Source organism: Panthera uncia, chromosome B1, assembly GCF_023721935.1.
Source record: "Panthera uncia isolate 11264 chromosome B1, Puncia_PCG_1.0, whole genome shotgun sequence".
NCBI classification, from domain to species: Eukaryota; Metazoa; Chordata; class Mammalia; order Carnivora; family Felidae; genus Panthera; species Panthera uncia.
In genome coordinates this window covers 76,961,397-76,975,201 of record NC_064811.1, presented here as the reverse complement: position 1 = coordinate 76,975,201, position 13,805 = coordinate 76,961,397, and the positions used below count along the sequence as shown (strand labels likewise).

At 34.1% G+C, this 13,805-nt stretch overlaps 1 protein-coding gene across 7 annotated transcripts in view; it reads right to left on the bottom strand.

Annotated features, from left to right (window-relative positions):
• PDLIM5 (PDZ and LIM domain 5) overlaps positions 1 to 13,805 on the bottom strand; it is a 218,408-nt gene that overhangs the window by 80,263 nt on the left and 124,340 nt on the right. For 2 of the 7 annotated variants that reach the window (XM_049630892.1, XM_049630887.1), the window contains exons 6-8: positions 5,457 to 5,474; positions 5,027 to 5,199; positions 4,634 to 4,670 (exon numbers count right to left, since the gene is read on the bottom strand). In XM_049630892.1, coding sequence (XP_049486849.1) covers positions 4,634 to 4,670; positions 5,027 to 5,199; positions 5,457 to 5,474 — 228 coding nt within the window. Of the gene's footprint in view, positions 1 to 403; positions 4,075 to 4,633; positions 4,671 to 5,026; positions 5,200 to 5,456; positions 5,475 to 7,860; positions 7,876 to 13,805 lie in introns of those variants that run through there. The other 5 variants (XM_049630885.1, XM_049630888.1, XM_049630889.1 and 2 more) reach the window with 4 other exon arrangements.

The following is a 13,805-nucleotide window of genomic DNA, read 5'->3' as shown; positions in this document are numbered from 1 at the left end:
CACACACACACACACACACACACACACAGCAGCAGCAGCAGCAGCAGCAGCAGCAGCAGCAGCAGCGGTTATCAAGTCCTCTACTGAAGCAGTATCTGGAAGGGCTTCATAGAGTCCACCACTGACTCGAACTTCCTATTTTAAAGTGGAAACTCAGGGGTAGAAACTAGTGAGTTACAAATCGGGAGTCTCAAATTCAGAATTTATCATTCCTTGCTTCCTACTATCCTGGAGTACTGACGTCTATTTTGGAAAGAATGAGCAAGGAATCACTTGGTTTAAGTAATTTTCTTGAGTGGGTAAACAAAAAGGAATGAGTTCAAACAATTCTTGGTAAATTTTATAGACAGAACTAAACTGTCAAATCCATCACTAAACTATGAATAAAGTATTACATGTCTAATTTCTTTTTTTTTTTTTTAAAGGTTATTTTTGAGAGAGAGAGAGCGTGTGCACAAGCAAGCAGGGGAGGGGCAGAGAGACAGACAGAGAGAGAATCCCAATCTGTGCTAACAGCACAGAGCCTGATGCGGAGCTCAATCTCACAAACTCCAAGATCATGACTTGAGCTGAAACCAAGAGTTGGACACTTAACTGACTGAGCCACCCAGGTGCCACGATATAGGTCTAATTTCTGTATGTTGGAAGTTTTGTTTTTTAGTGCCTTTATGTGTGTTTTATAGCTGTTCCCTACAAATATGTTACCAACATATACTATAATAATGCCTCCTTTTTGTAAGTCTTCAGTGGGTCTAATGGGAAAAGCATTAAATTGATACCTATGCTGAGAGCAGCACAAATAAGTGAATGTACTTTATTTAGCTTTGATAAACCTTTGACATACCACCTTGGTTCTTTATTTTTAAATCTGTCTTGAAAGTAGTTAGACAGAAGACAACCTCCCATTCCATATGCTGTGGACAGTATGGAGAATGTAAGTTATACGCATATGTATGACATTTTTATATCATGCTTCCGGTCACATACCACATTTTGGCTACACTGTCCTTTCCGTTCTGTGTAATTGCCACACTCCTGCTCGCCTCAGGGTTTCCACACTCGTTTCGTCTGCCTTGAACGGTGACCCCAAGTCATCACGTGGCTGACTCTTTTTCCTCTCTCAGGTGATGGCATTAACGTCATCTCCTCAGAGATCCACACAACCTAAGTAATCCCTCCCTAAGCCAAATTTCCTTTATACGAATTTATCTTAGTAACACAATTATCTCAGATCACTTTATTTATATATTTATCTGTTACTCATTATTTAATCTCTAGTTCATCAGTGCCTGCCATTTAAGTATTCAGTAATTATTTGTGTGAAAGAATAACTCAGGCAATAAATATTTGTGATTTATATGATTTTAAATACACATCGGAAGTGCAACAATTATGAACTTTTTCATTTGGGGAAATCAATTCACCCAAATTTCTGAATAAATCTGAATAAAAGATGGGATGGCTACTCTCTATCTTAATATCACAATTTTTATTAAATAAGCTCCCTACAATATTTTTATCTCAGTCTTCCAAAAGGGCATAATGATGTACAAAATGAGTATATTTCCGTTTCCACAAACAATATATTTTTCAAGGGAACAAAAATATTCACTCTGTGGGTAACATTCCATCTTGTAACTGGTAAAACCTTGTAAAAACGTTGAAAATTCTTAACTTTCAAATTTTACATTAAAAACAAGCCTATGATAAAGAAACTCTGTATCAGAGAGACAAACAAAAACAAGCTATAAATTAGGTCACCAGACTTACAATAATATTTTTGCAAGGAGCTTTTACAATATTTGGCTAGCTTTTAAGCTAGGAATATAAGATGTCCCAGAAGATTAACTGAACACAGGAATTCAACCTCTGATGGGGTCAAATGGAATGTCTTTTGTGATCCTGACTGAACACTCACACTCATACTCAAATACAGCTCCTTCGCTTATCTAAGTGTATGCTTTCAATGAGACATTACTTTTTTTTTAATTAGTAAGGTATTAAATTCTTATTTCCAATTGTACTTATTTCAAGGTATAAAGTTCTATACATGCTCTCCTGCCTTTATTAGGAAGAAATTCTTTTATTTACTTAAAACTCTCATCTAGTTGCACTCTCTCTCAACTCTGGTGTTGGAAATTTGGCTCCTGGTGGGAAATACCTTGTTTATTCCACCATTTATTTTCATGAGAATTTGATTCCACCTACTTTCAAATATCATCTTTTGAGTTGAATGAGAAGTATTAGGTATAAGAAGCCTGGTCTAAGAAGGTCTATTTCCGTACAGAGGCCAGAGACATAGTAATAATGGATTGATGTTAGGGCCATAAAATCACAAGCAGTATCTGAAGAAGAACTGCTACAGTAAAAGAAAGACACCTTAGCATATTATGAAGTACAGTGGAAATGAGCACAGGTAAATCTTAGAATTATTTTTAAGTACACTTGGTGTGCTAAATTTTAAATAGTAATCACTAACCGAAATTAATGTTAGTTTCTCCAAATTATCAGGCAGTTGACCTAGTCTATGATGATATCAAAGCAAAACAAAAAAACAAAAAAACAAAAACCTGGAAAAATAAAAATGCCCTGAATGGGGGTGCCTGCCTGGCTCCATGGGTATACAGCATGCAACTCTTGATCTCAGGGTTGTGAGTTCAAGTCCCACATTGGGTATAAAGCTTACTTATAACTAATCTTGTTACTCACGTAAGACATTATGTTAAATAACATGACAATTCAGATACCAAAAAAAAAAAAAAAAAAAAAAAATACAGGGCTTTATCATATTCCACACTCATTTTAGCAGCCTCGCAAAATTAAAAATGTTTTCTGAATGAAATGTCAAGAGAATTATTTATTTTATGTAAGTGGTGGTGTAACAAGTCTTAGATGACACGATTACTAGCTTCATGGAAACAGAAAACAATTACAAAGCTAAGTTAAAGGCAACTTTATTACAGTACTTTTCCAAACTACAAAATGCATTTATTATTGAATGTATAACTAATATATAATACATTATATTACAAAACAGAAAGCATTTCTGGTCAGATGTTAGCTTGCATGTATTGCCCAAAACATAGTTTCCTAGGAACAGCAGGAACACACAATTGTTTATTTATCACTCAGTAAAATACTTCTCTGATGTCACATAAAGAATCATTCATAACTTATTTTATGTTCATTTAAAAACAAAGCAAAATTATCTTTTCTATTTCTTACTAGTTAATGCCTGGAAGTTGTTTATACCCTAAAAACATCCACCAGTTTAGAAATATTTCCTTTGGTAACAAGGAGGATTTTTGAAACTAACCAAACCAAAAGAACACTCTATTTCCCCATTGCAAGTAGGGGCAGAATTCTCTGCTTTCCTGTAATAGGAGCCAAATTTGGGCCTCCTCCTCTTCAGAGCTATCCTGAGTACCTGCTTTAAAAAAAATACCCAAATCTACAACAAACTATTCTAATACAGTCTTCTCTGTTTTCTCTTATCTTCTGACATTTGCTTAGGAGTAATTTACAACCCACGTTGAACATTATGTAATAATGAATTTAAAAGTAATCTTAGGAAATGTAGTAACATAAAGGAAGTATTTTCCAAATTAGACAAGGACATTATTTGCTCATCTGTCTCTGCTTCACACAACCAACCAAATTCAACTTACAGAAAGAATTCCTTTTCCAAGGTCACTACCCTAGTAACAATGGATACCGACGGAAATCCACCGAACAGATCCAGTCCCTTAATTTGCTCTCTTGGTTTAACATTTGTGAGCTACTGATTAGCACAAAACAAATTCATCTTCCTCTTTTTCACAACAGCAAGAAATGGTTAGAAAAGTATAGAAAAGGTTTCTATTTTTTTTTTTTTTTGTAAGGCAAATTTAATATAGATTTTGCTATGAGGTTGGAAAAAAAGAAAAACTGAATGAAAAGGTATGTGCTGGCTGCTTGGGGCAGGGGGCAAGACTCATAAATCACTGTACGTTAAGAGCACGTGCTGAAACTTCATGGTGCCAGTCACGTAATTTTGTGTATTTGGGACTAAAGACGTGAAGGGGTATCTTTTCCCTGTGGAAATAAAAGAAGAAAAGAGAAGAAGAGAAAAGTGATAGAAGAGTCATAAGAAAGAAAGAAAAAGTTTCTACACTTAGATCATCATGCAGAAAACATGCTTTATAAAAGCTTAATTTCATATAGCTGTTTTATTTAATAGCAAAGATTTTAAGAGTAGAACATTTTAATAAATGCAGACATTAATCTATAGAGCCCTCCTGGAAACATCCACTTTTATGCCCAAAATGAAATTACGACAAGACAACACATAAAACTCATTCACAGAGATCTGTAGTGTTAGCAAAGCATCCCCAAATATACTCCTCTGCCCACTTATTTCTATACGAAAGGAAATTAACCTTACACATGAAATCCAGAAATATCTACTAATTTAAAAATCCGTAAGTTTTCTAAGTCCCACATTTAAGTCCCATAAAAGACACCGAAGTTAAATGCTTAGCTTCTAGCTGCAAACACAAAACGCCATACCATTACACTTGAAACTATGAAAAAACAAATTGAGACCATTCAGGAAAGGAAAGCATTCAATTTACCAAAAAAACGGACAACTTACTTTGCCTTCTTTGTATTTTCAGTTTCCGATTCTTTCACTGAAATATAATAAGCAACATCCAATATTAATTTACTTTTTTAACTTGAAAAATCATTTAAGCAATTACCTGTACCCATCAATACCAAATGGTCAAGTTGCACAGAGCCACTAAAAAACATTCGAATCATGCTGTCACCGGCTATACTATAGTCATTGCTGCTACTACTGCAACACTTTGCAGCGTGACCTTCCTGGGCTGGCTTCTTATTTACATCACCCATATTATGCATGGCATAGTTTAAGTGTAAACTGCCTCAGGAAAATTACTGTTTCCCAATAATTGCCCATCTGTCCAAATGCTATTCTCTATGGCAGAGAACATTCACCTATCAGAATCCCTAGGTATTCACTTACGATGTTCAGTCCCAGTGATTTGGGCGAGGATTCGGAAAGAGCGAGACTGAGTTGTTCCAGTCCTCGGACGCCAGTCTTCAGTGTCCTCCATCAGTCTCTTCTTGCTGGCATCACTGTGAGTCGGTATGTGATAAAACTCCGTATTGCGCTCCACGATGTGTTTTCTTGGTGGACTAAGGTTAAGAGGGAAAGAAAGAATTAAACACTTTTAAATTATGTTAAGGATAAAATATCCTCTGCCAAATAATTTGTAATTAATACATTCAATATCAATGTTCTTTTTTATATCTTATGCTTTTCCAAGTGCACTCAGCCTCAATTTTCTTAAAAAAGCATCCTTCTAAACTAGAGTAGTCCTGCTTTATCTTTAACTAGTTAAAAAAAAAAAAAGGTATTCACATGTTAACATAATATTCAAGAGAAGGGTTACCGTTTAGGTGGAGTTTTCCTTTTAATTGACAGAAGAAGGCAGCAGAAGAGATTCCATGCATAAAGAAAAGGAAAAGAATAAGAAAATAAGGAAAATAATGAGAACTGAATAGTCCACAGTAGTTAAAAAATTTTTTGAAATTACTTGTATTGTTCTTATATCTATCTTATGCCTAACAAAACACAGATATGGACTGTATTCATTCACAACCACCATTAAATATCAATAGGTTGCAAAAATGTATTGGTTTTTACAAAATTAAATGAAAAATCTTCACTAGGCCCGGGAACTAAGAATGGTTTAGTACAGGCTAAGACAGCAATTCCAAAATTTCCAATTTTGAAAAGGGTCAGAACTGTTACTTTCTACAGTTTTCTCATTCCTGTGTATAGATAACCCTCATCCTGAATAAAGTTGTGTGCGGGGTCAGCACAGAGAATAAGAAGTGTAGTATATCAGAAACCAATGAAATATTTATCAAAACACCAAGATGTAAATCTTGGCTCTGTGACTTTTTTAGATATGTGATTTTGGACAAGTGAATCTCACTGAGCTTATTTTTTTTCCTTTATCAGATAAGAATATCACATACAAAGTAGCACTGTTCTGAGCATTAAATGAAATAATAAATGTGAAAGGGATTTTGTACACTACAGGGCTCAAGAAGTTTGAGTTTGTTAAGAACATTCATTTTTCTATGAACAAAGCATAAATATTAAGGAATTTATAATATATATTAACATCCTAACCTAAGATCTACTGAAGGTAATGAACACTACGTTCTCTTCCTCTACCCACCCCCCACCCCCAAATATGACAAATGCAAACCTTTGGAGTCTATGAGTGTCATTTCAGGAGAGAAAAAGGAGCCCAAGTCTCGACTAGCAGACTAAGATTTGAGAAGAGAAAGGGCTCAGAGTGTCAGATGTGGGTGGCAACATCTGCTGGGTGTAACTCGCTGCTCGAAAATCACAGTACTGTCAGAGTGCCACTTGACTGTTGTCATTTGAATAGTCACACTATCAAAACTGTCTCAGTACACTGAAAGAATTTCTGCCCAGTGAAGAACATGATAAGATTAATATGAACAATGGCTTTAGAAACAGATAATAGTTTCAAGCACTACATTCTTCACTTAGTGTGTGTTTTGTGCAAGTCATTTAACTTCTCTAAATCTCAATTTTACTCATCTGAGAAAGGGGGATTGTATCCTTAAAGAGTTGTTTTGAGGAATGAATAAGTAGACAGTGTATGTCAAGTGTTTTCCAAAGTACCTAATGCATAGGAACGATCACATAATGTGTTTTCTTTCAGGATTAGTAAAAACATCATTTGCAATGCATATTCTAAGATTATGGGTCATCCGCTTACATAAAAAAACAGAATCAATAATATTTACACATAAAATCAGTAACATTTATAGTTTATGGTAGAATTCTAAGATTCTGTAAGTGAAATATCTAATATTTTACTAATTACTAATTTACGTTTACTTTGTTTTAAACAAGACCTAATCCTTTTTAAAACAGAATTTTAAAAAATTAGAATAGGCAAAGAGCACTTCATAAACACACTGTATTTGGAAGATATAATTTCCTAAACAGACAACACTTTATCTCATGCAATTACGTGAAAAATTTTATGTTTAGCTATGAAACTTACAGTTTAAACTTCTCTATAATTAGTTAGTGAATGTAGTTTACTCTTAAGTGGTGCCAGTTTCCAGTATAAAACTCTTTTATTTTCTACAAAAGATTTGGTCTATAAAAATACAAAACAATAGTGTCAAGCTAAGAATAAGTACACTAAGAATAATAAAATGACACCACTTAAGAACACTTCTTAGCCATGACATACTTGCAGGAAGCATGGTACACCTTAGACTCTGATATTCACCACGGCTTAAGGCCTTGTGTTAAGTGATACGAAGTTTCTAAACTCTACACTCTGATGACTATGATTAAAGGAGAGAATAATCTCTATTTTATTTTCAAAAATATATTTGGGATAGAACATAAATTTAACTATCAAGAGCAAATAACTTATTTCAAAATGTAGATATTCACAATTAGCAAGTTTACATTCAAATTAAAAAAAAAAAATTAACAAGGAAAGCCCAAACGAGGTCACTAACTCCAGCATACACTGTCTACAATACTTATTTCCCTGAAGGTTCGGCTTACTAAGTTTTTTCCACTGAAGAAGTGGAAAACACACCCACTGATTTATATGAAGTTCTCTAGCAGGAGAAACATGTTTCCTATGCTCCTTATAACATATGTAAAAATTCTTGCAAAAAGAAACTAATAAAGTTTGCTGGTAGTATTAAACTAAAAGCAGGATGGAAAGTTACAGAGAGACAATGATGAAAATTACAAAAAGGAACCACTGATTAGGTACTTACACGGTGCCAGGGTTACTGAAGGAGGAGTAATACATACAAAAAAGATGTGACAGAGTAGATAAGACATTGATGTTCCCAGGATAAAGGAAAATAGACACAGATGAAGCAAAGAAAAAAAGAAAAGAAAGAGAAAAGAAAAAAGATGAGAAGAAAACAAAAAGGAAATAATGAAATTTAAAACAATTAATTTACATGAAGATATTACACAAACATCATGCTTCAAAATAAACATGCAAACACAGACAAAAATGAACACATGTTAGTCAAAATTCTGTTACACTGTTAACAGAGAAAGATCCACTGTTTAAAAATATCTCTAGGTTTATATAAATTCTTTTTAGCAGGAATCCAAATTCCTATTACGTTCCTAACAAAAGGCAGAGAATAAAATAATTATTAGATGTCATATGTAGAAACAGAACATTTTAGAATCACTTAAAATCAGAGCAGAATAAGAGAAAGTCTTTCACTCACATAATATATGAAGTATATATTAATAGCAAATATAACCTTCTGACAAAAATTATCCCGAATGATTAAAATAAAAACTTAAAAAGCCAAAAAAAAAAAAAAAGAAAGAAAGAAAAGGAAAAGAATCACTATATTTTATACCTGAAACTAACATAACACTATATGTTAACTAACTGGAATTAAAATAAAAACCTAAAAGCCAAAGAGTTATCCTGAATCGTGTATTATAAAGAAATAATATGCTAGCCTATTTGATGTTTTCTCTTATTTTTTAAAAATATGATTATAGGGGCACCTGGGTAGCTCAGTCAGTTAATCATCTGACTTCAGCTTAGGTCATGATCTCCCTGTTCGTGAAATTGAGCCCCGCATCAGGCTCTATGCTGACAGCTCAGAGCCTGGAGCCTCCTTCAGATTCTCTGTCTCCCTCTCTCTCTGCCCCTTCCTTGCCCATGCTCTCTCTCTCCCTCTCTCTCTCTCTCTCAAATATATAAACATTTAAAAATTTTTTTAATAAAAATGTGATTATAATAGAAAATATAGGCAGCATACTGGATCACCCAATTTTCATAATCTCCTCTGTCATTACCACCACTCTTACTGACAAGCAAATCCCAGTAAGTTCAGAACAGATTTGTAGGAACCCATACTTTTGTATTATCAGTTACCTACTTATTGCTCAGAAAGGCATGTCTGATATGATCTAGTAAAGGCACTACATTAATAACATCTGAAGAAGAAAAACCTCAAAACATAATTCATTCACACAGCCTATTAACCATACAATCATTAAAAACAAGTATATTTCTATTCTATTATGAAGACTGAAGTATAAACTCTACATAGTTTTCGAAAACACTGTTGAATCAATCCTTCTGCCATGAAGTTTAGTCAGAGTAACTAGTAATTCATTTTGAACATAGTGACAAAAACTGCCTACCAGTTTTAATACCAACACTGGCAGTTAGCTGTATTTGCTACAGATATATCAAAGTCAGCTTCATAAACTCAACAGAGGGCTGAGTTTCACTGAATAGGGGTGGGATGCCAGAGGTAAGCTGATCTCAATATTTACAGATACTTACTCTTCTCTAGCCACAATGCAAAGCATTCTTTCCTCTGCATTACTATTTTAAATAGCAGGTAAGTAGTTTTTCAAAATAACCTCCCCTGAACTGAATTTTAGACATATATTTAAACCTTTTAAAGTTTAGGGGAAAAGTTTTATATTAACATGAAGTTGGGAGAGAAACATTCTATGGTGTAGTGAGTTGCGGCAGGTATAGACTTGACTGGTTTCAACCTAAAGATGCCAATTTGTGTATGTCGAATAAATATTTTCACTTATTTCAGATAATGTGCCCAAGAGGAATGGCCCATCATATACTGCAACAGCTTTTGTGCCAATGTGACCATGAGAAGACCAGGCTTCTCACCCTGGCTAAGCTGCCCACCTCCCCTGTGCCCTGAACAATGTGCAATCTACAGAAGCCTCTTTCCTCCACAGTGGAATGGACTACAATTTCCCATTCTTTCAGACTCCTTCTATAGGCATATGTTTAATATATTTGAAGGCACTCTGCAAACCATACAAACAGATTTGTTGTCGGGGTAGATCCCCTAACTGCTTGTTTAAAAAGAAAGTACTATCAAACCCAACTGTAGGTCAGGCATATCACTCATCCAGACTGTCCCAACCCATTTAAAAACAAACACCAGTTCAAAGTAACAAATAAGCCAGGGTCACAGTCAGATGATGCACAGGAAGGCACAGTAAACTGGCTTCAAAAACCCTAGGCTTGAATCTTAAATTACTTACAAGCTGCATGACATGAGAAAATTAAGTAACCTGTCAGGATTCAATTAAATTGAACTAAATCACGTAGTGAATTGAGAAACACCTAGAACAGTGCACAGCAATCCCTAATAAATTAACGAATTTACATATTTAACCTAAATGCTTAAATTTATTTCTCCAAGGCCCAGTTTTTGCCCTTTACAAAGCAAATTGTTTGTTACACTGGAATTTAGTAACTAGTCAAAATCCTTGTGTGTAAGAATTTAAGTAATAAATTAGGGTTTGAGGATGTTTCACTAGTATGCTGATACACTATATTCCTATGTGTATATAACATGGAACTAATTATTCAATTAGTGGGACCACAGCCACACTGGAACAAAGGTTCTAGTAATTTGATTGTTAATTCTCTTGAATGTGTCTAAGATAGTTAAATATTCCGTATTTCCCATTCTAATCTACAACGTAGATAAATTTCAGCACATGCTCAGAATAATCGTAACACGAAATTAATTTAAGTCCTTATCTAATGTGATTTTTATCTATTTTAAGGCTATTAATCCCCAGCCAGTTTACCATCAATACCAACAGACACAAAAGCATGGTTTTAAAGTATACCACCATGATGCCCAATGTCTATGTCAACTACCTGTGACATTTAATAAGTCAGTAACTATCTCTCTTAACCAATTTCAAAGGTATGTATAAACTTTCTATTATGCAGTGGCACACAACAGTACACAGAAAAGTCTAAAACTGTCAGCAATGTTGTTTAAAAAATAAAAACGGTTCTTGGAGACTTTACCTGGGAAACACTGGTTTGTTATATGAATTTGGAAACCAACTCAGTTTTATATATGCTATTCACTGGTGGTACATCTGTTTATGATTTCTCTTGTATCTTTCTCTTTATCTTCTAATAGTCTCAACCCACACAAATTACATTCCCCAAGCATTATCTCTTGTAAACCACTACACAGCAAACCCCACATATATTTTATGACAAAAGTTAAACACGACTACTTTTTACCATAAAGCAATTCACTACAACATAGCGATGCAAACCAAACTTATTGAAAACACTAAATATGGTTCTTCTAAATGACAGCTATTTTGCAAAATGTAACTCAATTTTGCAAAAATCGGACACATTCATGCTATTTACTCATATATAAATCACCATATTTCCTCTCCAGTAATGTGGATACTAACTTTGTCACTTGTGTTTTCTGTAAAGAGAAAAGCATTTAAAAATATTACTACCGTACCATTATATTTTGTATCTTCCAAGGCCAAGTTCTTCAAAATAACACATTGGAACTGTTAGAAGAAACTGATTACAGTCCAACAAAATTGAAATTAATAAAGGATACATGAAAGACTTACCTCTATAAAGCAGTGGCACATTATAATGCAAGGGCACATGGAAAGCGAAAAGGTAAATTACTTAAACTGCTTGATGCAAAATAGCTTTCCTTCTGCTTTGGAATATAAAGTCCCATTTTGCTCTAAGTAGAGTAAGTGGGGAAAGGAGTTAGGAAAATAGCAAGACTAGTAATTTGTATATGTAGAAGAAAGATTAAAAATTTCCTAAAGGGCCCTGTTCATTATTATCTATAAGAAGGAACAAGAATACTTACATAGTATTGTTAAGAAATATTCTAAAACTATCAGCATAATTATAGACCTCATACTTTACAATGAATAACTATTTCTCAGTAATAATGCATAATGAAGACATACTCTTTTTGTGTCTTATGTTTACTAATCCTATATAAATTTGGGTGAGATGCCTATCAAATTGGCATATGAGCCAGTTACTTTAAATCACTTAAGGACTAATAATCTTTCTGCTTTGAGGAAAAAGACAACTTACAAATTTAGCTTTATACCCTTCTGAACTCTTTAAATTTTTGGTTCCTGTAATGTATTATTTTTAAAATAAAAAGTAATTAATAAAAAAGTAACAACTCTCAACTTTGAAAGGGTTTTTTTGCATACCTTTTGTAATATTATAAAAACATGAAAAACTTACTAATCACATAATTACTAAATAGTCTGACAATGATTTCAGAAAAAACAGTTTGATTCCTGATGAAGGAAATGCACTCGTCAACGCACCTCTGCAAAATGACTCATCATTGACTAGTAAAGTGTCTGATCTATTTTTTTGATTTCTCTAATCTAAATGTAGTGAGAGAAATGGCACGGCAAATGTGTCGTAGAATTTCACAGACACCACAGGCACTCTGTTTTCAGGTGATCCAGTTTTCATTGTCCAACATCTGGTCATTTGAAATCGAGCTGTTTTAAAATATACCCAGTTTGCAAACACAAAGCTGTAACTTGCTTGCTAATGATGCCAAATATGTGATAACCCCTTTTCTCCTGAATCTTGCACAGACCTAGACACAGGCACAGGCTCGGCAATCACATGTCCATTGATTAAAAAGCCATCCCCGAGGCCCTACGACTACACTACTGTCTACAGTTTCATTTTGAAAATAATAAGCTATAAATCATTTTAAGTTTAATCATCCAAGCTGTAGTTATAAAACAAAACTTTAAGCTTCATATTCATAGTTCCATGTTTTAAATGAAGTACCCACTTCCATAACCTCAATTTACTTTTATCTCTACAAGTTTCCATTCAGAAGACTATCTTATAAAATTTCAAGATATGTTAGTAAGGAGAAAATATGTTTGTTCAGACACTTCTTCCAGGGGACTTTTACATACTGAAACTGGAATTTCATCAACATAGCAAACTTCTGCCCTGAGTTTTCTATGGGGCCAACAATTTGACAGGCTGCATCTTTCTTTCCAGAATATCTACTCTGATTAAAATCTGCTGTCTGAAAACATACAAAAAAAAAAAAAAAATACAACCCAACACTATGTACTATTTCTTTTCCTCAAATAAAAGAAGAAATAACTTGCTTTGAAGGACCCTAGTTTTACTCATATGTATGTCAAAACTTTAAAAAGCCACCCACAACCACAAAACCGTATGTTGGGACCAGTAGCTGTTCTTCCAGACCTCCTGCTCTTTCTCTCAGCAGCAGCCTTGGAGATCTGCCACCTTCCATTTCAAAGCCCCAAGGTTGCCATGGCAGCAGTGCTACAGACAGCACAGCCCCTTCATTACACGAATTAACATTCGGAAGGGATTACCTCAGAAAGGACCTATCCACGCAATTATTTTAATTATACTTCCCTGGGAACTGGCATTGGTAAAAACCATCATGCATGCAGATGATTTCCCTTTTAAAGCACTTTTTTGTCACAATAAATCTGATCAAAATGATTTTACACAAATGACTTTGGCTTCAAGTATGGTCACTGAATTCCAAAAAGACTAAAATGACCATCTAGAAATGGAGGCTGCTGAAAATGGACTTCAATCTTTTAAAAAATACCTCAAAAAGGGAAAAATCACAAGGAATGGAATTTTTAAAACTTCCACTGACATTATGTATTTAGTTTAGTACCCACTTCTGTAAATCCATTCATTTTAGAAAAACCTTTACAATGAAAATATTCCCTACTTTGCTTCTGATGTTTGTGATGCATCCTTTGATGTTATTGTTCTACCATTACTGTTTGCTTTTACAGACTAAATTCTAGCCTAAGCTTATCTGAAAAGAATGTTGCTGGCTATCCGACCTAAGCTAAT